Raw genomic sequence first — 22,894 nt, forward strand, 5'->3', positions numbered from 1 at the left:
TTTTCTTTAGGGTTGTCCGCGCAGTAGGGCCGTTTGTAAAAGCCTGCCAGTCAGGTCTCTTTATCAAAAGACTTGTAGTCCAAGACCAGGGCTTTTCTTATTTTTAATATCCATGTTTCCTCAAGTTGGACTGAAAATAACTCTTCTTTCTTCTGTTTCCTTTATTCGATGCTTTAGGGGCTTTTAAGCTTTATGACCTCGATAACGATGGCTATATCACCCGAGACGAGATGTTAAACATTGTGGATGCCATCTATCAGATGGTGGTGAGTATGAGCTGGAGACCCTGTTTCTCCCTTGTGGTTTGGTTCTCCAACAGCAGTATCATGCCCTGAGGGATCAAAACGTTGTGTGCTCGTTGGAAGAAGGTGATTGCAGTTGTCTAACCATCCTGCCATTAAAAAAAAATGCTCAAGTTCAAAATTAGCGTCCATGTAACCTACACTGTCCTGTGAACAAAACAGACCTCCTGCAGTGCCAGGTCAGTACATTTACACTGACTTCGTGCCACTGATATACCTGCAGGATCTGGAAAGTGTGCTTTGCAACGGGGACCAGGGACGACTGTTCATCAGTGACTGCTTCCGCAGTCAGTAAGAGCAGGACTGCAGTTTTACATCTTATCTGAAGGGTAGAGCTCAAAGAGCTGCTCGCTTAGGCTGATCCGCAGGTAGGGCTGACACAGCAAAAAAAAAAGAGAAAAAAGAAAAAAGCGAGCATTTCTCTCTCTCTCTCTAGGGGAACACTGTGGAGCTGCCCGAGGAAGAGAACACGCCGGAGAAAAGGGTCGACCGCATTTTTGCCATGATGGACAAGGTAAATGCCAGCCCACTGCCTGGCCCAGCCCTGCACAGTGGCTTGCAGATCTTCAGGCACAGCGCTGAACAGGCTGCAGCCCCCCTCAGTGCAATCCTGCCGGCTCCTGCAGGGGCAGGCAGCCCGCGGTGGTGGCGGTCAGTGATGGTCAGCTGCTCTGAATAACGGTTCTCTTGAGGTGCATTTCCTCTTGACCACAGCCCACAAACTCCAGCTGCACGTATTGTCCAGACCGTGTGCCCTCTTCAATAGGCTCTGCGCCTTAATTAGATGCCACCCTTCTCTTGCGGGTTAGTGTGGAGAGCAGGAAATCGGCTCTGATGCCTTCATTCCTGCCTGGGTCCGTGACCAGCATCATCTCCGCTGTGCGTGCTCAGTGCCCGCGGCACATCTCTTCACTCAGAAAGGCTGCAGGAGAGACAGCTCCGGCCTCTTTTATTTTTCCTTTCTCTTCTTGGCTTCAGGACGGCGGTCTGTCTCCTTTCGGAGTCAGACGGCGGTAATGGAGGCGTTCTCTCCTGATGGGGGGGGAAAAGAGCCAGTCGGAGAGCTCTCAGCCCTGGCGCAGACAGGCAGTCTCGGGCCCGTGCCCAGGGACGTGTGCTGATCTATTTTCAGCGCCCCCGGCTCCCCGAAGAGCTTGGCACTTCGTGAAGGAGCGGTTCACCTTCCTGCTCACTTGAATAACTAAAGGCAGGAGCGACGCAGGGCCGGCAGGTTTAGTTTGTGTGGCACGTACGCAGGTCGGACCGTCTTCAAACCACGCTGATGAAAATAATGACTCTGTCTCGTTTTGCCTCCAGCTCTTCTGGCACTTTTAGGTACTAATTCCTGACACTTATATAGCGCTTTTCTGGACACTCCACTCAAAGCGCTTAACAGGTAATGGATGATGTGCAGCCCCACCTGGATGCTGCGCCAGTCCGCTCCCCACACACCAGCTCTCAGTGGGGAGGAGGGCAGAGTGATGGAGCCAGTTCAGAGATGGGGATTATTAGGAAGCCATGACTGGTCAAGACCAGGGGGAAATTTGGCCAGGACCCCGGGGTTACACCCCTACTCTTTTTGAGAAACGCCCTGGGATTTTTAATGGCCACAGACAGTCAGGACCTCGGTTTAACATCTCATCCAAAGGACGGCGCCTGTTTACAGTATAGTGTCCCCGTCACTACACTGGGGCATTAGGACCCACACAGACCTCAGGGTGAGCGCCCCCTGCTGGTCCCACTAACACCACTTCCAGCAGCAACATCAGCTTTCCCAGGAGTCTCCCACCCAGGTTCTGGCCAGGCTCACACTTCTGAGCTCCTGCACAAGGCCAAGCTTGAGGTGTTTGGGCCACCTCCCTTCCGTGCTTTGGGTTGGCGGTTGCGGAGGTTGGAGGCCTTTGTCTGAGCACATTAACCGCTTGTGGGAAGAGTGAGTCTTCAGTACATGTAGCAGAGGAACCCCGACCATAGATTCCTCTTGGATTTTCTCGGAGAGAGGAATGCCCTGAAAGGGAGTCTTTTAGCCAGAAATCAGGGCAGGCACATGATCGGGACAGATGCAGCAGAAAGAAAACTCTTCAGCCACCCGGCTGCAGACGGTGATGCGGTGTTTCAGAATAGTGCGACACAGAGCTGAGATTGTGAAGCAGTTTAAGATACAGGTCTTCAGTCTTAATTCTGGAATGCAGTCATTGATAATTTAAAAACTAAAATCTTGATGGAGTTCTTAAAAAATAGCTTTAAGCAGTACCGTTTTTTTGTTCCAACTGATCGTGGAGAGTCTGGCCCGCCGGAAACGCCTCTTTTCTGGTTTTCTTGGCAGAACGCGGACGGTAAGCTGACCCTGCAGGAGTTCCAGGAGGGCTCCAAGGCCGACCCGTCCATTGTCCAGGCCCTCTCTCTGTACGACGGGCTGGTATAGTGAAGGCTGCGCTGCAGTGAGTGTCCACCAGGGGGCAGAAGGGTGGGTAGAGTGCAGGCAGTGCTCACTTGTTAAGGTCTAGATCGGTGTTCTCCAGCTCTGGTCCTTGTGATCTGGAATCCAAGAGGTTTTCTAAGTCTCTTTAACCTGTTGAACCCTGAAACCATGTCCATTGAGAGCACCACTCAGCATGAAATTTCCAACAACACAATATTTTTCAAAAAATAGAATTTTACCATTGGTGATACATTGTCTTTGGTGTGGAAAGAGTGCTTAGTCTTTTTGGACTAATGTTTTGATGCTAGTAACTTTATTTTCCTCATAAATGAGGAGAGGGTTGTATTGATCTTTTCTGAAGAAAATCTGAACCCTAACCCTAACCTGCTCAAACCCTTAGCTAGGGTTAGGGTTAGGAGTCGTAGAAAATGTAGAGAATATTTAATGGCATGACTGTGTTTTAGGGCAGAAATGAAGTGCAGGAAACGTGAAATTGCTATGTTATCTTCACATTTTATTTCTTGCATATATGGCTCTATAGACTGCATTGCCCTAAATTGTACTATTGTCTAAATTGCCCTAAATGCAAAAGACTGAAAGAAAGTGGTTATTCTCTTCAAACTCTTGCATTTGGCATTGAATACACTGGCACATTAACAGATACAGCCAAGATTTATTGGGTATTCCTGACTGTTAACCTGTTGAACCCTGAAACCATGTCCATTGAGAACACCACTCAGCATGAAATTTCCAACAACACAATATTTTTCAAAAATTAGAATTTTACCATAGATAATACATTATTTTTGGTGTGGAATGGTTGCTTAGTCTTTTTAGACTAATGTTTTGATGCTAGTAACTTTATTTTCCTCATAAATGAGGAGAGGGTTGTATTGATCTTTTTTGAAGAAAATCTGAACCCTAACCCTAACCTGCTCAAACCCTTAGCTAGGGTTAGGGTTAGGAGTCGTAGAAAACATAGAGAATATTTAATGGCATGACTGTGTTTTAGGACAGAAATGAAGTGCAGGAAAAGTGATATTGCTATGTTATCTTCACATTTTTTTTCTTGCATATATGGCTCTATAGACTGCATTGCCCTAAAATGTTCTGTTGCCTAAATTGCCCAAAATGCAAAAGACTGAAAGGAACTGGTTATTCTCTTCAAACTCTTGGATTTGGCATTGAATACACTGGCACATTAACAGATACAGCCAAGATTTATTGGGTATTCCTGACTGTTAACCCTTTGCACTCTTAAGCACACTTCAGTCAGAGGTATTAAAACACACACAAATGCTATAGTTACTGCACCTTGATCTCTGATCATAAATGCGGTTTGACATCTTTGTCTGTATAAAAAAAGTTATCCAGGGCTTATGAGCTACAGGGATGTTGAATCGATCCAGTTTGAAGCTTAATTGGACCAATTTAGCCCTTCCTCCCAGATTCAAATGTTTTAAATGTAAAAGACTGTAGGATTTCTAGGAGCAGAGCTGGGAGCCCCTGCTATAGACTGCAGCTTTGGTTCACAAGAAGTTTCAGTTAAGAGACGGATGAGAGAGAAAAGACAGGGATACAGATTAAAACTTAAGAGCTCAACTGAAATGAAACCGACCATCATCCGTTGGCCTTTGAAGAAACGTCTCAGGCTCTTGTGCCAAACTGTCCAGCTTGTTCATCTTCGTTGTTGACCTTTCCATGGTGTCGTCGTCACTGTGATTCCTTCTGTAATCAATTAGTCGTACGAACACGGGCTTTGATTGCCACAGCTGTTAACAGCCTCTCCTTCTCTGCGGTGCGCGTGCGCGTGCGAGTGCGTGTGTGTGCTTGCGCCGGCCCCTCTGCGCTGCACGGCCTCCTTTCAGATGCTGCTCTTTCAGAAGCGCTGTACATAGCCGGGCCCCGAGAGCTGAGCGGGACGTTTAAAGGGCCGTTTGGCAGCTTTGAAAGGCCCATTCAGTTGGGTTGTAAATAATTCAGTCTGTCTCACTTCGCTCCTGCCACGCAGACGTCGGCTGACAGGGGAGGGAGAAGCCAGTTGTCCATCTGCTCTCCCGAGGCCTGTAAAATACACTGCCTCTCGTCTGGGAGCTGATGTTTGTCTGCTGCATGGGGGAAAAATGCTCAGTTCTTTGATTTTCTGTTACAATGCTATGTCCATTGCTCTCTACCCGCAACAGCGAAGCCCTGAAGAGCAGTGTCCCCATCCAGTCCGGGATGGGACACAGCCATTTATCGTCCTGTCTGGGAAGTACAGGGCAGCAGCTCTGGGACACCCTGGGTGGGACATCACCTGATTTACAGAGCCCACACACACAGCACAGGGACAATTGACAAGTCAGAGTTGCAAGCAGTGGCTTTGGGAAGTAGGATTACCAGGAGAAAAACCTGCATGAATAAGGAGAGAACATGCAGACTCCGCACAGACGGACGCACAATCGTTAACTGAACCCAGCCCCCAAACTGAGAGGCACCAGCACTGACTGCTGTGCCACCTGCTGTAAATCCATATTGAATTAAAAGATACGATGGCAGGCATAATCATCTGCACCCCTGTGCTGCTAATTTTCTTTGTTTTCAGCAGTTTCCGGGTTGAATGCGCTATCGGAAAGCTGGAGTCATTGTCAACTCAGCATAATTTAACAATCAGGAATTATTGCTCTTGATGATAATTAAGTGGCCATGTATCAGTCACAGGGGGCCGGTACTTGCTTTGCTTTTTTTTTGCTGAAGCAGCGCTGAGAGAGTCACAGCTCGTTTTTGCAGCCGTTTGTTCAGGAATCTCTGCTCCCGAGCTCCGAGTTTCCTTTCAGGATCTGTCAGATGGCCGTTTTTCCTGCTCCCAGATCTGAGAGTTCAGTAACATTCCGGGTTTTTAGGCAAACAAAAAATCCATTTTAATTTATTTTACAATCTGCTGCTCTTGACGTTCCTTTTAAAACATTCTCCTCCTAGGGATGTATGTCAGCTGCAAGGATGGCGTACTCCGCATAACAATTTTCGATGCTGTTTTATTTGCTGTAAAGACATTTTGGAAAGCCTGAACCTTTCCTGAGCTCACTGCGCTCAGATTGGTGGGCACAGTAGTGGGCACTGTTATTATGAGGTTGCCAGTTCAAATCCCAAATGGGGCACAGCTCTCACTCTTGAGCAGGGCACTTCACTCTCTTCACTCCTGCTGTATAAATAGGTGCATTTATAATTGTGCCAGGTTCATTATAATTGTGAAATGGCGGTGCACCAGATGAACTAATCTTGCCCTGTGTTTTTGTTTTGTGTTCTCTCGCACGTAGATATCCCAGAGCGCCCCACTCCAGTGCCATCATGCTCGCTCTTGCAAGAAGCCGACATCGTTTTCGCCTTCTTTATCCGCAGAGGAAGTGTGTGCGTGTGTGTCTGTGGGGGTGGGGGGTTTGGAATCGGGGATGTGGGGTGGGGTGGGGAGAGGGGGTGACCTTCGCTTGTCGATCACTCGTCTCCATCGTCGCCAAAAACGAACTGGGTTGGGGGGGTGGGGTAAAAAATGGAGGAAGACGCGATGGCCTGCCTGCTCTGGGGGCTGCTGGGAAGAAGGAGACTGATCCCTTCTGTCGCTCAGGAGTGGCGCACAGCCGCAGTGCATCGTTAATCACACCTCCGCCGCCGCTACGACTACACGAGTGCGATCATGCTTATTAATGCTGGAGATGATGATTGTTTTTTGGAGTGCGAAAACAAAAATCTTATTTATATGTATCATTTATATATATATGTATGTATATTGGCTTAAAAATGAAGTTTTAGTGGCCGAATCCGCTGACGTGGCATCGCTGGGGTTTATGATGATTTTTTTTTGGTGTGCGAAAAGTGTCGTGTGCTCACGTGGAATGAGATTAAGTGTTATTTTTTCAAATCCGTGGAATTCTTTTCTTAATGGGCCCGCCCCTCCACGAGCTCCGAGGGGTGGAGGGTGGGGAGTGTGTGTGTGTGTGTGTGTGTGGTGGGGGGTGGGGGGGGCGCCCCTTGAGGAAGATCATGGGAAACACTTGCAAAGGGGGGCTTCCCTGGAGCTGCAGAGGACCGTGTGCAGGACAGGCGCCTGGAAGAGGGGCTGGAGCACGCTGGCTTCCTGTACTTGTGAATGTGCTTTCCTCTTGTGCCGTCTTGTGTAACCCCCCCATACTCGATTAAACCAACATGGAGGAAACGAGAGCAGGCTGGGTCTGTGTTAGTAGGCCGGGCGTGCCGCTGGCGTGTGACCGTCTGCAAGAGAACCTCTTTTATTTAAGCTCGAGAGGCTTGTGTGTGTTTGTGCGTCTGCAAAACCGGTTCCTGGGTCCCCGGATGTGTGACGGAGGGGAACCCCTTTCCTCGGCGTGTGTTTAATTCCCCTCCCCTCCGAGAGCCTGCTCCCTCCCCTCCGCGGGCCCAGCCGGGTCCGTGTCCGGACAGGGAAACCCGGGGACTGCACTGGCGGCTGCCCGGAGCACCGAGACAGCCTCCCGCCTTCCCGGGCCTCTCCGCTGGACGCGACGGGCAGGATGGAGCCGTGAGAGAACGCGCTGGCTGCACCGCCGCCCTGTCACGGAGTGGACGGGCCCGGTACTCCCGAGCGACTGCCGGATCATCCCGATCTAGTGCACCCAGCTCCGGCCCTAGGGCGTCCACAGTCCTCCATCGCCGCTGAAATCGTCTGCGACTTAAGGCAGCGGAGAAGGGGTGAATCGATCCCTTTACACCTGGACCGGATCCGTTTAGCCCTTCTCTCGAGTGAACAGCCGTTTGGAACCCGAGGAGGCTGCGTCTGCGGCCCCCCGGGACTGCTCCACAACACCGCCCCTGCTCGCGAGGGACCCCGCCCGCCCGGCCGGCCAAGTCCTGCTCACTTCCTCCGTCAGGCCGGCTCACCCTCCCTGCACCGCCATTCCAAGAGCGCGGCGTTACCCCCCTGGTCCGGGTCCTGGCGCCAGTCCGCCGCAGCGTGGACTGGCTGCTGAATGGCTCAGACGGTCGGTTTAACGGTGAAGGGCTCTGTTGAGGTCCTTTGAGAAAGTGGTTTGGACAACTGGCGTGTTAGGATGTTAGAGATACTGAGAGACTGGCTCCACTGGTCTGTCTTTTGCAGTAATGAAATTACTTAGGTTAGGAAATTAGCTAATTAGGCAATCCAGTTTCCACTTGCACACAAACTGCTTTTTCATCTGTTCTTTTTGTCATCTTGAGCGAGGCGTCTTCGGATTTGATTTGAAACTCCTCCGCCTGTCGCTCTGCTGTGGCCTGTGGCCGCCTCTCCCTGCGGTCGGGAGCTGGGGAACATGTTTAATTCAGCAGCGGTGCTTTGTCAGGCTGCTCTGTGCCTTCGTGTCAGGCCACGGTGATTGAACACGGTGTTGGGTTTTTATCTCGTCGCAAGGTGGAACGGCCAGCAAGAGAAATGATTCCCACCCCCCCACCCCCCCCCAGCTCCTCAGTGGAGATTTGAATGACTGCGCGACTGAGAGGGGACTGAGTGCGGTTCTCGGTTTTCCTCTGTCATCTCATAGTGCTGTTTCGCAGAGGGGATCTCTGGGGACAGGAGAAAAGGGGTTATCCAGACTGATGTGGTTGCCAGATGTAGATTTAAAAAAAGCTCCTCCGAAAGACAACTGTATTGTTCTTTTTAGGAGAGTATGTGATGCAAATATGCCTTTTGACTGCTTTGTGTAAACAAGAGCATGTGGCAGTGAGGAGGGTGATGACTGTTTTGAGTAACAAACACTCAGCACTGATGCATGTAGTTTCCTTTATTTTATAAGCTGCTTTTGACTTGGCATTCTGTAAGCTGCTTAGCGTTTATGTGGGACAGTGGTCAGCACTGCTGCATCACACTGTTTCGGCCCTGGGTGCTGGACCTCGGGTGCTGTCTGTGTGGAGTTCGTACGTTCTCCCTGTGTTTGTGTGGGTTCCCTCCAGGTGGCAACCGGCTGCCTCCCCACAGTCCAAAAACAGGGCTGGAAGATTTATCGGTTTCCTGGAAGATCAGGCCTGCTGCGAGTTTGTGTGTGTCCTGCGACGGACTGACGTCCCGTCCAGTGGGTGGCCTGCCCTGTGCCTGTTGCTCGCTGGGATAGGCTTACCGGCCACCCTGAGTTGGAGAAAGTGATTGGACAATGGATGGCTGTTTGCCTCAGGGCCTTTCATGGGACCCAATTTGCTAAACTACTCGCAACAAAACATGGTAGTACTCATTTATAGATGTGGTTTAGATTCTAGGTTTGGTTCAGTGCTGTCTAATCAATTACACCTCTTGTTAATTTTTCTGCTGGCTTCATGTCAATAAGCCCAGATGGAGGTGGTCATGATGTTGTTTCCATTTTTCCCTTCCCCAGTCTGGATGAGCAGGTGTGGTGAGGCGGAGGGCCGCCAGGGTTAAATGACCATTGTCCTCGGAGAAGCCTCTGTGGTGTCGGAGCTGCCCGCCCCCCTGCTCGCCGGTACAGTGACTGATGACAGGGGGTCACGTGGTCGAGCAGCCGGATGAACGCTCTGTCTGCCCTGCTGTGGCCTGGAGCGGTTCCTCCTGTAGCCCTCCGTGCTGCTAGCTAGTGAATCTGTGGCCCTTCCAACCCACGCTGTATGGAAACTCCTCTGCACCTTAATTATTCCGTTGTTAATGAGCTGCATGGTTGATCTTGCAGTGGAGGTGTCGGTCGGGTCCGGATACTGCAGTATAGGGTTCTGGAAGGCTCGACTGGCGAGTCCGCTCACAGGTCCGGGCCTGTTGCCTCTCCACCCACAGTGCTTCAGTGCTAACTCTTCACTATCGCTTTCTGTAACTCCAGGCACCTCAATCTCGGCCGGCCCCTCTCAGGCCTGTAGCTTCTGCCAGGAGGTTTCTAGAGCTCATTGAGGACATTTCTCTATTATTAAATGCAGGTTCGAGAACTCCTTTGCTGTCAGGGGCTGGGGCAGGAGTCCGTTTCAGTCCTTAACCCGAAGACCAAATCTTGGTGCCGATGTTATTTTTTCGGTTTTCGCCAGCATCATTTTCTCTTCTGCAGCGAAATGAGCTGAGCTGCTCGGCCCGCGGCCCGAGGTCGAACTGATCGCTGCGGATCCGGCTATAAATATCCCACTTTCTCATCCCGGTGTGAGCAGAAAGGTGCTGGGGGGGGTGGGGGTCTGTCCTGGAAACACAGAGCACGGAGAAGGAACAAGTCCTAGACAGGATGTCGGGAGGAGGGCAGTTAAGAGACTGTTTTCCAGAGCTAAGTGTTTTCAAGGCGTTTAAGACTCAGATTTCCAAATGTGAACATTCTGAATCTTGTATGTTAGCCAGCCAAAAGCTTTGCTTGTTGATTTTTGCCACAGATTCGTTTCCAGGCTTAAAAATAAACTCTTCATCACGGATGAGGCCGCTTCCTTCCAGCTATTTGTATAACGGAATCATACCACTGTTTCCGAGATCAATTCTGGCCGCCATCATCATCATCATCATCATCATCATCGACATCTATCATCGCTGATGAGTCACGTCAGAGCTCGGCCAGCCGGGCCGAGCGGCAGCAGGGCTGTGGGAGTCTGGAACGAGCTGCCCGGCCATGCGGTTGGGGCCGATACCCTGGACTTCTTTCAAGAAAGGGCTGGATGAGATCCTGGGATCAATCAACCACTAACGACCACAGGCGCTAGCTGGGCCCTCCACTGGTGTGAAGCCTTCCTTGTGTTCGAACACGCCTGCGCGTCTCGGACGCAGGGAGAAGGGAAATTCACCACTGAAGGGTAGGCTTGGTTGAATCCCAGTATGCTTTGAGGGGTACTGGTGACCCCCCCCCCCCCCCCCCCTTCTTCCCTTTAATTATTCGTACCTGCACAGGCCTTTAAAATACACTCTCCTGCCCGGTTTCCAGCAGGTTCAATCTTCTCGCGAGAGAGCGGGCGAGCTCGGTCCGTCAGAGTCCGTTGTGTTGCTGGGTTGTATTGAAGTACTGGAATGGAGCGGTTTCGGGTCGGGTCACCCTGTAGCGGTCTGTGCTGTACTCCAAACTTTTGTCATTTTTTTTAGTCAACATTTAAACTAGCCTCAGATTAAAGAGACTCTAACTTTGCTCCCAGAGGGCAAACTCGACTTCCCGCACGTATTGCTGAGATTCTGTCAGGGACGAGAGATGCACGCTTTTCTCCAGTGGAAATTCCTGGATAACAGAGGGTCCAGGTTTCGATGAAACCAGAAACTGAGGGAGCCAGTGGGATAACGGGGAGCTCTGTGGGGGGAAGACCTCCGAAGAGTCCAGGGTTCCTGTCTGAAACAGAAGATGTGTCCTGTGCTCTCTACGCCCGGTGTGGCTGTTTCTGGCTGTCGCCGTGTTGTCTGCGCCAAAGCTGCATGTCAGTGTTGTCAATTTATTTTATCTGCTGTGTTAAGTGGTTGAGCTGTACTGAACAAGCGAGTCCTGCAGACGCGAGCAAGATCACATGTGCATGCGTTGTCAGTGCTGCCCCGATTCACACGCGAGCAATATTTGATCGGAATAAACACAAAGTGGACCTTCTTTGCTGCTGGTTTGACTCCTTTTCTGATTCTGTTTTCTTCCCCCCCCCCCCCCCCTCCGTGTGGAGACGAATCTTTGCTCCTTTCGCGTGTCTAAGCCTTTCCGAACCTCTCCGAACCTCTCCGAAGGGCCGGCGTCCGAACACCCGCAGAAGCTGGTGGTAAAATTGGACCCGTTAGGACTGAGCGGCCCCGAGTGAGCGACGGCTGTCGGGTCACTTGCAAAACAGGGCCACCAGGGGGCGGTGTAGAGAGGTGGATGGGAAACCTCGCTTGAATTTTTTCAGGGAAGCTGACCTAATCGGGGGAATGAAGGCGCCTGTTTATCCATCCCGGGTTTTGCATAATTGATCTCTGATTGTTTAATCTGACGGCCTTGTGCCCCTTTCAGTTGCCGTGCTTGTGCAGCGTAAGGAGTTTATTTAAAAAAAAAAAACTGGAGTTCGCGAACCCGAACTTAAATACGAGACCTTCAGTTTGTCCACCCGGGGTCGAGTATATATCACGACTCTTTCATCGTGGTCGTTTTCTGCGGCCGTGAGAATCCAATCTTTTTTTCTTCAAAAAAAAAAATGTCCGCGGCTGTTTATCTATTTTGTCTTCCCTGGGGGGGGGGGGCACTGCTTGCTGGCTCCGCTGCGGTGGTGGTTGGGGGGGGAGGCCCCCAGGTGTGTCTCTAAGCGTTTACTTCTCCTGGTGTCTAAAATGAGAAACTCTGCTGTGATTTTTTTCCCCCCCCCTCCATTTCGAAGTTTTGATCCGTATTGCTTGTCTGAGATGACCAAAATGAACAAAACCGGGTTCACCGCCCAACACGGTTTAACATTTCTGGTCGTTGAAACAATTTTTGGAGCGTCATTTATTTATTTATTTTTAAGACAACGAAATAATTTCAAGAGGGGCTTCGCGGGTGCTGCGGTTTGACCCGGTGAAGTCCACTACGTCTTTGGGTGGGACGGAACCTTGATCCCTCTGAACAAGTCCCTTGAGCCTTTCCCCAGTCCCCCCTCGAAACCCCTCGTCCCGGGTACGAAGTCGAGGTCTTCACGTTGAAAGACGTTTTCCAGTCACGGCGAGGCGGAGGTGATGGACGACAACGGGATGCGCCGCATTTAGCGGATGTCTGACATGTTTTAGGTTCGTGTGGGGGTTTTTTTTTTCTTCTTGGAGAAAGAGAGAGAGAGATTGATGATTCTAACCGAGGGTTTGAGCTGCTCAGGCAAACGGGATACCGGGACGGGACTCCCAGAACTTGCAGCACAAGGAGAGAGAGAGTGTGTGTGTGTGTGTGTTGATGGGGGGGAGCGGGCGGTTTTCCTGGGGTCAGGTTACACACACACACACAAAAAAATGAGTGGTCTTACTCATCTGAACCCTTTTAACACCCATCTCCGCCCCCCAGCATCCCGGAGCTCAGTCAACTTTTTCCTCTCTCCAGGGGAGTTCCAGTCGGGACGCGTCGCTCCCTCTCGGCTGCGGTTTCTGAAACGTGATTGAAGGGGGGGAACTCGTACCTATCTGCGGAGACAGTCGGTCATTTGTGTGTAGGACGTGATAGGCCAGCACCCACAAAATACAAAGAGGATTACGTTTGTTTACATGTTGTTTCTGAGGGGAGAATTTACCAAGCTTTGTTCAGGGTACTACTTTTGGCCGATGAGACTTTATTTTATTTTTTTTTAAAAACCCAAAAGTCTATTTTTTTTTTTCTAGAGATATGCTTCATACCTGAAGGAGCATCTTTGCTATTGAGCTGAAGGTTGTTTTATTTTAAAATACATATGTGTGTAAAAACTGGTTGACGTGATTATCGGGGTCAGTTTCTGGCGCGCGATGGCGACGGCCGGGCCAGCGCGCGAGGCGGCTCTGCTCCTGCTCTGCGCGCACGCCCTGCTCGCGCTGCCCCGGGCCGGGTCGGAACCGAGCCCCGGCGCCGGCTCCTCCACCCTGGCCTTCGTGTTCGACGTCACCGGCTCCATGTACGACGACCTGCAGCAGGTGGTGGAGGGCGCCTCCCGGATCCTGGAGAAGAGTCTCCGGAGAAGAACGCGGCCCATTCGGAACTTCGTGCTGGTCCCGTTTCACGACCCAGGTGGGTACGACGGGGTGGAACAGCCAGGGGTCGCCAGGGATACGAGACACAGTTCCGTTTACATGGTTCGAAATTGTCCGAGAGAGTAGGACACGTATTGCACTGGGTCATGTTATCGATTATAATCGATTATAATTCTGCAGTTATTCGCATCTTCTCTGAAAAAGCTATGTCGCCTTAAATGGGGCATACAAGTACGTGACAGTTTCTAATACGGGCTTAGAAAATGTTTTTTTTTTCTTCCACAAACTGTTTAACAAAAGTACACATTTCCTTCGGTTTTCGTTGTTTTTTTTTACTGCCGTCTGTGATTTGTCGTCATTTTTACCGCTTGTGCGCAGTCCTGACCGCAGACGGTAGGGGTCGCTGCAGCGCCAGCCTGCCCAGGCGCCGAGACGTCCGTCTCTCTCTCTCTGTCTCTCCTTCCTGCCACCCACGTTCAGAGGCAGGGGAAACCCTACACGCCTTATCTTCGCCCGGCAAGCCCTGCTGTGTGCGCCACTAGGGGTGTTAGCATGACAACCCGTAGGTGATAACGTCTTATCCGCGTCTGTTTCTTGAGGAAAAAAAAAATCCAATGTTAATTGGGGCTTTTCTTTCTCGAGCGGGAAGTAACCAGCTGAGTCTGAAAACGCCAGACGCCGTGTCGTTTACATAATGTCATTAACGCTAATCCAGATAATCGTATAAAAAAAATTAACCCAGAGCCACTTAAGACAACTGGAAATGAGACGGCAGTTTCTCGGTTACCCGTCCCCTGCGAGAGACGCCTCGTTAGGGATCCGGAGCTCCTTGGTGCCTGTTCGTCAGAGACGCCAGAGAGGGGAGCGGCTCCTGTTTCTTCCCTGTGGGGCTTTGTGGGAGCTGGGAATCCTCTGGAAGGGCGTTTCTACTCTGTAGTTTGTGTAAAGCGCCCCGAGAATGCTCTGCGTCGAAAGCAGCTGTATAAGCACCCAGTAGATGGGGGAGACTGTGGCGAGAGAAGTGTATAAGTCCTTTCGGATGAGACGTAAAACCGAGGTCCTGACTCTCTGTGGTCATTAACAATCCCAAGGCGTTGCTCGAGAAGAGTAGGGGTGTAACCCCGGCGTCCTGGCCAAATTTCCCCCTGGCCTTTACCCATCATGGCCTCCTAATAACCCCCATCTCTGAACTGGCTCCATCACTCTGCTCCTCCCCACTGAGAGCTGGTGTGTGGGGAGCGGACTGGCGCCTCATCCAAGTGGGGCTGCGCACTGGTGGCGGTAGTGGGATTCCCCATGCCCTGTAAAGCGCTTTGAGTGGAGTGTCCAGAAAAGCGCTGTATAAGTGTGAGGGGGTGGGGTGGGAGAGCAGTCTGTGCCCTTCTCTCGGCGAGTTCCCGCAGAGCACCCTGCGGCAGGCGAGCTGGCACGGCAGCCTCAAGCGCCCTCCTCGCTGGTGTCCCAGCCTCGCCCGGGAGCCTGCGTCCGAAGGTCGGCCAGCATCCCTTCGGCATTCCCGGGGTTTTTGCTGGCGGATCCCGTGGCGGTCCTGTGGCCGGCCTATTGCCCAGGAGTTAGGAGCCGAGACACCTTCCATCTCCACCACAGACGAGCCTTTTCCTCGCCTTTTTAAAATGAGCACCCCCCAGAAAAGTCAAGAGGGGAGTAGAGCATGTGTCCCGCAGGGTTGTCTGCTTCCGATATTATGCATCTGATACTCATGGCCCTTCCGGGGGGCAGTTCTGTTTATGGGTGGGGCAGCTCTGCTTTTCACATGTATTGCAGTTGAAACCTGCCGTTCAGCATTTTAGGTTTTAAACCTTGTCCATCGTGCACCTGGATATTTTTATAGGACGGACGTGCAGATTAACGCCACTGTAGGGTCCGCTCCGCACAGATTAGTCTGTGTGCCTCGGAGCACTCCGTTCATGCTGGAGAGATGCTGGAATTCGTCTCTAGGGAGAGACAAATCCTCATCTTCTACTATGGGATAGCTATTTGAAATGCACGTCCTGTGTTTGGAGTGGGGGTGCCTGCCGTGTGCAGGGGATGGGGCATAAATCTTCAGGTTCCGGCCAGGGGTTGTGTTGCCAGCTCTGTGATGTATGGGACCTCGGAGAGAGGCACTGCAGATATACACAGTACTGCACTGCTGAAGAAACAGGCTCACAGTACTGGGCTACTGCAGATATACACAGTACTGCACTGCTGAAGAAACAGGCTCACAGTACTGGGTGGAGTGGCTAAAAACACACACAGTAATAAGTTGCCGAAGACACACAGTACTGGGCTGCTGAGGACGCACACCATACTGCACTGCTGAAGATACAGGCACACTACTGAGCTGCTGAAGATACACACACACAGTAAATAGCTACAGAAGACATACACACAGTACTGGGCTACTGAGAAGACATGCATTAATGACCTCCTAAAGGTCAGATGTTGCATTTTTCAGTTGAGGAGTCTGCACAGAACCATCTTTAAGCGCAGGTCTGCTTTGTGCAATCTGGCATGTTAGCTGAAGTGGTGTGCTAGAAGTAGGAGTAATAATTCCAGGAATGTTTAAAATGACAAACATAATACAATTTCACTAACTAGGAACACCCGTCAGGCTAATGGTGTATTCAATTAAGGGGTGGGAGGGGGGGGCGAATGTTAATGAGCTCTAACCGTTTCACCGCGCTGGAGTGTGCACAGCCAGAACATGGGCTTGATGAAGTGGAATTACGTTTAGCTTATAAGTTCCTGCTTTCTGCCGGAGCTGATCGCTGTTCCTTCCCAAAAACCCTGTCTGTGAATTTATACCCCAGATCTCTGCTCCGCAGTCACAGTGTGCTCTGCAGGGGGCTGCTCTCGATTGCTGCTGAGAGACTGAGACGCGGTGCCTGGCTTCTCTCTAATTTTGCGGTCTTCGTGTTGCATTTGTACGCCCTGTCTCCGTGACACACTTTGTCCCACGTTAACTGACCATTGTTCTCCCTGTTCCTCCTGAATTATGACCGCCTGTTCCAAGGGGCTGATTCGCCTCCAGCGAGGGCTGCGCCCCGAGCACGTTGCGACGGCTGACTGCGTGCGCTCTGTTGCAGATGTCGGCCCTGTGTCCATCACCACGGACCCGGAGCAGTTCCAGAGGGATCTCCGGGAGCTGTTCGTGCAGGTCAGTGCGTGCGGGAAGCCTGTCCCGACCCCCTCAGCCGAACACGTCCGTACACGGTGTTTAAAACGACCTGGGAAGCATTCTTGCGCGATACTGCATGCCACGCAGGGACATCAGAAAGGTTGCAAACTGAACTCCCGTCACGCTCGCTCTCCTGTTGAGTAACTTTTCAGTGGCTTGGTGTTTTTGTCCAGCTGCTTTTTAGACCATCCCAGAATTTGGGCCTCAAACCAACTGGGGAGGGGAAGCCTGTCCAAACGCCCACGGCTCTTTCCGTAAAGGCGTGTCTCCTATTCCCGTTGAGCCCCAATTCCCTCTCAGGCTCCAGGACGGTCCCAGGTCCTTGTTTCGCCTCCGGGTCTGACCTTAGGACTGACCGTAGGCCGACCGCACGGAGGGCAAGAGGGAGGACACCCTCTATCGCGCCCTCCGACCTCCCGACGCGGGTTGGCCGGCGCTGACGAAGCGTGGAAACGGAAAAGCGCGTGGTGGGGGGGGGGGGGGGCACCCTTCCCCGAGGGATGAAGTGGACCCCTTCCTACAGGCGAAGTGCTCCGGGATCCTTCGGGAAGGCGGGCGCGAGGAGTGAGGATTATAACGGCCGGCGCACGCCTGCAGGCGCCCGGCAAGTCGCAGAAGTCCGGAGGACCCTGGCTGACTACTCCCATGATTCCCCCCACCCGGCAGCTACCCCTCACGCTGCCGGTTTGGGGATCCGGGACGGGATCCAGGCTCGGGACTGCGGATCGGTGACCGTGGGGCCCAGCCTGTGCTCCGAGCGTGGAGCGGGAGGCCTGTCAAGGCAGAGCCCTGACAGTGCACAGCTCTCCTCTCCCCGCAGACAGGCGCAGACACGCGCTGACAGGGCCCCGGGCCCCCGGGAGCAGGGTAGGGAAAGCAGCAGCGGCGGCGGCGGGGTGGAAAAGTTAAGGAATGCCGCTGACAAGACACAGGAAGAGCAGGAGAGATTCCAGGAGCTCCTGTCTCCTTCTCGGAGAACGAGCTGCCAGGAAGAAGACACCCCCATTCCAGCCCCCACTCCTTCCAAGACTCGGAGCCGCTGACCTGCCGGGGGTGGGAGGGGGGGGGGAGCAGACAGAAGTCATCGCTCTCCGGATGGGAAAGAAGATGGAAAGCAGAAGGAACTGGAACTGGCGGATCCTATCCGGTTTGGGTTTTTTTTCCTAAAAATCAGGATCAGCCTCCTGCATTTTTTTTTTCCATTTTAGGTGTTACTTAGTGGCAAGCATTAACCCGCAGGAATTACAGGAAAGCACAGAAAACATGCAGTACACCGGATTTCTTTTTCTGTACATAATCATAAATAGATAAGTGGAGAAACGGGTGAAAAAATCATATAAGTCCAGTTTTGCAGGTTTTATTAACCCAGTTCTTCTGTATTGTTAACACCCTCATCTTTTGTTCTGTATAAATTACCCGTAACATTGCTTGATACCATTCTATACCGCAAATTGATTCTTCCTCAGTTCCTTACAGAGAATCATGCCTGGTTTTAGTCCTCCAGATGGTGTTTGTACCGTCTAAACTCAGGGCTCTTTCTCTGCTTGCTCACCTCTTTTCTTCTTATTTCTGCTGCTTCTTTGTAATGTTTTCAGTGCCCAGACGGATTGATATGGGCTGAGAGGTCCTGGAGGGCATCGTTAATGGGGCGCAGTAGCTCAGTGACATGCGGGGTTATCTGGCGAATGTAATAACTGTTTTTGTCTATGTCTCCCTTCCAAAGACAAGCCGGCTGTGTTACCTGTATAGAAATTGGCCTGGTGTGTGTGCCCTGCACTGGACTGCTGGCTTGTCCAGGATGTAGTCCAGCCTATGTTTTCCCTGTTTCCAGGATCAGATCCGGATTGCCTTGACCCTTACCATAAATAAGAGGCTTTCAGATGGTGGATGTTTTGTTTTTTTAAAAAAAGACATTTTTATTTCTGGGCACATTGCAAGCCTCTGCTTGTTATGATTCACCCTGTGGTGCAGATTCGCAGCTTGTGCGTGCAGCTGAGCTCCAGAGAGCCGGTCTGTCGACAGGCCTCCTCTCTTCAGGCCTGACTCACTGCGTGGCTCCAGCATGTCGTCTGTGATTCATTCGGAGTGACTCACCTGCTAGGGGTCACTGTCCCCTGCTTTGCTGGTTCTCTGATTATTCGCTGAAACACCCTCTAGGAATATCTATGTGCCTGCGGCATCTCTACACAAAAGAACGGCAACCCTGAATCTAACTGTGGTACATAGAGATCTTCAGTGAAATCATTGCAAGAGATTTCCCATGTTTTTTTTTCTATAATTCTACCATACTTTGGGTTTTCTTCAAATGGTTTCCTTCAGTTTGTATTGTGCTTTGCCGTCAATCTCTAAAATGTCACTACTGTTCCACCATGCTACACTACACTTTACTCTGCAGTTAGCACGCTCTGCCCTTCGCTACACTTCACTGTGTTTTCTCCATGGTATACCGCATCATCAACTTAAGGGGCATCCTGGATGCAAAAAACGCTAACCTCAGGCCTGAGCAAACTTCTGTCCCCAGTCTGTTTGCTAATAGTAGTTCAAGTAGGGAGCTGAGTCAGCATGCGCAGGCTGCACAGGAACAAATAAAGGTTTATTCCCTGCTGAAAAGAGAAGAAGAGAAACACAACATTTCAGCTGTGGAGCCTTCTGTGGGTGCGTGTCCTTCTTCACACCTGAAGAAGGCTCCACAGCCGAAATGTAGTGTTTCTTTTTCAGCATGGGATAAGCCATTACTTTTTCCTTATCCGCTAACACTGACATGCTTCCTGCTGGGAGACCCGGGATGAGGGTCGGCTGATGCGTTCCGATGTCCGGGGAGAGTTTGGAGAGTCTTTTTGGTTTCTCAAGGCCTGTCCTGTCCTGCTGCTGCTGTTCTTCCAGGGGGGCGGCGACTGTCCGGAGATGAGCGTGGGGGCGATCAAGAAGGCGCTGGAGGTCTCCCTGCCGGGGTCCTTCATCTACGTCTTCACAGACGCCCGGGCCAAGGACTACCGACTCAAGCAGGACGTCCTGCGCCTGGTGCAGCTCCGGCAGTCGCAGGTGGGGAAGCATCAGGGGGGTGGCGGGGGTCTTCTGGAGACATGGGAGCGTCCCAGCAGACGCTCGGATCCAGAGATTTGGCATCTTGGAATAAGTGTTTTGTGGCGTGAGTGGCGACGAGCGGCAACGCGGTTATTGAGTGCACACAGATCAATCATCCGCGCCTCGTTCCGTATTGATTCATTTGATGTAGTAGCAAAATATGCCACCTTGCAACAGCAGTGTTGTCACCCTATAGTCCAACCTTACTGCCACTTGTTTTATATAGCTCCTTTAAAAGTGGCTTCTTGAAGTGCTTTACAGACATAACAGCATCTCTTGCGCTGAGCAGGGCGGGGCCTGGTCAGTACAGAGATGGCACACGTCGAACGAAAACAGCGTTGGTGAGGCAAGTGGTGTTAGTGGACCAGTAGGTGGCGATCTCTCCTCTGGACCACAATGTTCAGATCAAGGTCCTGGTTTGGTGACTGGGGATGTGCCATCCTGTGACCGAGACATTAAAACAAGGTCCCAACTGCTTTGTTTCGGAAGAGCTCGTCTGTGGCTTGTATGATCTTGTATCATTGGGTCTCTGGGCTGGTGCACTTTATCTCTCCCCCTTCTCAATCTGCTGCACAGGAGAGGCTGCACTTCAGTGTTTTAGTTGAAGTGTGTCCCGGCTGTACGTAGAACACTTTGGGATGAATAGTGCCATGCAAATGCAATTCATTATTAATTACATATTTAATACAATCTAATATCCGTTCTTGATTTCATTTATAATTCATGTCTCTGGGTTCTGCGAGGCTTGATCACCCATGCGTGCAGGGTGGACCGACCCTCCCTTCCCTAATGCTGCCCCCCACTCCCGTGCTCCCCTGAGCCCAGGTGGTGTTTGTGCTGACGGGGGACTGCGGGGACCGTTCCCAGCCCGGGTACAGAGTCTACGAGGAGATCGCCGCCACCAGCTCCGGCCAGATCTTCCACCTGGACAAGCAGCAGGTCAACGAGGTGAGAGGTGAAAAGGTCGCGCCCCCCCCCCCCCCCCCCCCCCCAGCAATGGGGGCTGGAAAGTTCCGCAATCACGGTGCTCTTTAATGTCTTCTCCCCCCTCCCCCTCCCCCTGTGCCCTTACCCCTCGGAGACTGGAGGCTGGAGGCTGGAGGCACGGAAAGGCCCTCGTTTCCAGGAACTGTTAACCCTTTAGCCTCCTGAATGGACAAGCAGCTGCAGCACTTTTACTATGGAGCAGCGACGCCTTGTCCGGAAGAAAACAAAAACTTGTTATACTAAACTATTTTTTATCAGTAAAAAAAAATGTAAAATAGCTCAGATGCATGTTTTGTAGGCTAGCTGTTATAAATTATATATGATTTACAGGATTAGAGCCCATGGTAAAAGTAGAAACATAATCCCAAGGGCAGTTTTTCATTCCTGACGTCTTCTGGCGCTCGGAAGGAAAAAGCTGGGATAAGTGTGCGGTCGAAGCCAGTCTGTGCCTGAGCCGTGTGACGCATCGTAAAAGCAAACAAATCTGCTCTCGTCAGAGAGACGTGCATGCAGCACGTCGCCACTGGGGCTCTGTGGGCTGACGAGGCCGGACTTGTGAAAGCCATGTGACTCCGGTCACCTCCGGGGTCACCAGCTCAGCAGGTGGTGTCAACGTCCACCTCCAGTCAGTTCCTTTGAAGTTCAGAAGATGCCATGGTGCAGCCCTGACCGCAAAAGTGAGCGCCCTTTGTTTTCCTGCCACATCAAAGGTTTTGTAATACCTCCGAGGGCGTGAATGGACGTGTTCTGTCTGGTTTATGGTGCTTTTGGTGAGGTACCTGTGTTTTCTGTGTGAAGGGCAAGAATCCATATGGACAGAGTCCATGGGGAACATGTTCCTTAAGGCGGCAGTGTGGAGTACCTGTTAGCACTCTGGCTTGAACACCAGAGAGTTGCAAGTTCAAATCCTAGGAGAAATGCCGCCGTTAAAGCCTGGACAAAGGTGCTTTTCTCAGTCTGCACCTGTACATTGTCCTTCTGAATAAATGGGTCTCTGGGGTGTCGTTGCTAATAAGAGCTTGTTCTCATATGTCCCTCTCGGGTAAAATAAGAACGTAAAATAAGCCCGAAGGTGGATGTAATTTTCTTGGTCTGGACTTAAAAAGAAAAATACGGGTGAAATAAAAAATGAAGCTGCTGAGAAACTTGGAGAACCATGGGATTTGAAAGAGTTCTGTGCACGAAGTAATCTGTTGCCGCAGGTGAACTTGATTAAGCTGAGACCTATCAGTTTGATGCAGCTTTTCTATTGTTAACTGATAAACTAATCGTGAATGTTGAATGGCAAAGTTCATAAAGTGATTAAGAGAAAATAATGATTGCAATAAAAAATCAGGATGTAATAATATTTAGATACAAGAAAGCTTGCCTAGCCTAGGAAATTAATCCTGCGCTGTTAGAATTGAACCGGCTCCAACACCCTCCTCATCAAACCCACAAGTATGTCCTGAAACCGAAAACCATTAGCTGAGAGCTCGTCTCTCTGATGTGAGTTTAAGAAACTGCAGCCGTGCTCCAAAATAAATATACAGACGCGTATGTGATTTCCAGCAGAGTATTAATGAAAAGGCTCAACACGGCCTTATTCCAAATCCCGGAGATAATCAATTGTGTCCTTGCCTTCCAAACACAGCTGCCCCCCCGGAGTGCTGGCCAAGTCGGGAAACAATGGGCCGCTGTGTTTTGCCGCATCTTTCGAGGACCAAAAGGCCGCGACTCCGTGTTAATCAATTCCGAAACCAGACTATAACCCCTGAAAAAAAATTCCCCTTCTCTGGAGCTGTGCTCGGTGTGCCAAACTCTTCCCAGCGTCGCCGAAGCAAAGCCTAGTCCCTTGTTGCACCGTAAGTGAAACTGAGTGGCTCCCCGTTGAAAGGACGGATTCCTTTCCCAGGGATTAGAAGTGTCCGAGTAGGGGGGGAAAGGGCATGCATGAGAACTGGGGGAGCTCCCTGCCGAGTTCCCACCGCGGTGCCTTCCGGACACTAAGAGGATTTCGGAGCCGGAGCCAAGGTGCGGCACCAAGGTGCCGGTGCTGAGAAACGGCCCAGGAGCTCTGCTGCTTTCGGAGATGTTCTGCCGGCCAGGTAGTGACACTTTTTTCCCCCCCCCCATATACGGAGGCCGTTCGAGGCTCCGGTCTCCACACAGCTGGTCGGTGTGATCCAGAGGGATAAGTGTAGGATTCCAGAACAGACCGTTCTGGCCAGGGCTAGGAATCTGGACAGCTTGGAGCCGCGGCTGGCCTGGGTCAGTGCCCTCCGGTGAGCGTGAGGTGCTTTTCTTTAGAGTAAGTGCTCTAGGGATATATAGCATTTTAGTCATTTAGCTGGAGCATCTGCGGGTGATGT

The 22,894-nt window shown here is 51.3% G+C and overlaps 2 protein-coding genes across 3 annotated transcripts in view; both read left to right on the plus strand.

The window, feature by feature from the left end:
* ncs1a (neuronal calcium sensor 1a) overlaps nt 1–6,914 on the plus strand; it is a 31,453-nt gene extending 24,539 nt beyond the window's left edge. The window contains exons 6-9 of one of the 2 annotated variants that reach the window (XM_088940601.1): nt 178–266; nt 739–816; nt 2,629–2,769; nt 6,021–6,914. In XM_088940601.1, coding sequence (XP_088796727.1) covers nt 178–266; nt 739–816; nt 2,629–2,727 — 266 coding nt within the window. In that variant the 3' untranslated portion in view covers nt 2,728–2,769; nt 6,021–6,914. The remainder of the gene's footprint in view (nt 1–177; nt 267–738; nt 817–2,628; nt 2,770–6,020) is intronic. The other variant, XM_088940602.1, reaches the window with a different exon arrangement.
* A 6,155-nt stretch (nt 6,915–13,069) lies between these two features.
* The window catches only part of hmcn2 (hemicentin 2), a 72,031-nt gene continuing 62,206 nt past the window's right edge, over nt 13,070–22,894 (plus strand). The window contains exons 1-4 of the mRNA XM_088940547.1: nt 13,070–13,328; nt 16,381–16,451; nt 19,356–19,514; nt 20,382–20,504. Coding sequence (XP_088796673.1) covers nt 13,070–13,328; nt 16,381–16,451; nt 19,356–19,514; nt 20,382–20,504 — 612 coding nt within the window. The remainder of the gene's footprint in view (nt 13,329–16,380; nt 16,452–19,355; nt 19,515–20,381; nt 20,505–22,894) is intronic.

Source organism: Atractosteus spatula, chromosome 23, assembly GCF_055471065.1.
Source record: "Atractosteus spatula isolate fAtrSpa1 chromosome 23, fAtrSpa1.hap1, whole genome shotgun sequence".
In the NCBI taxonomy this organism is placed as follows: Eukaryota; Metazoa; Chordata; class Actinopteri; order Semionotiformes; family Lepisosteidae; genus Atractosteus; species Atractosteus spatula.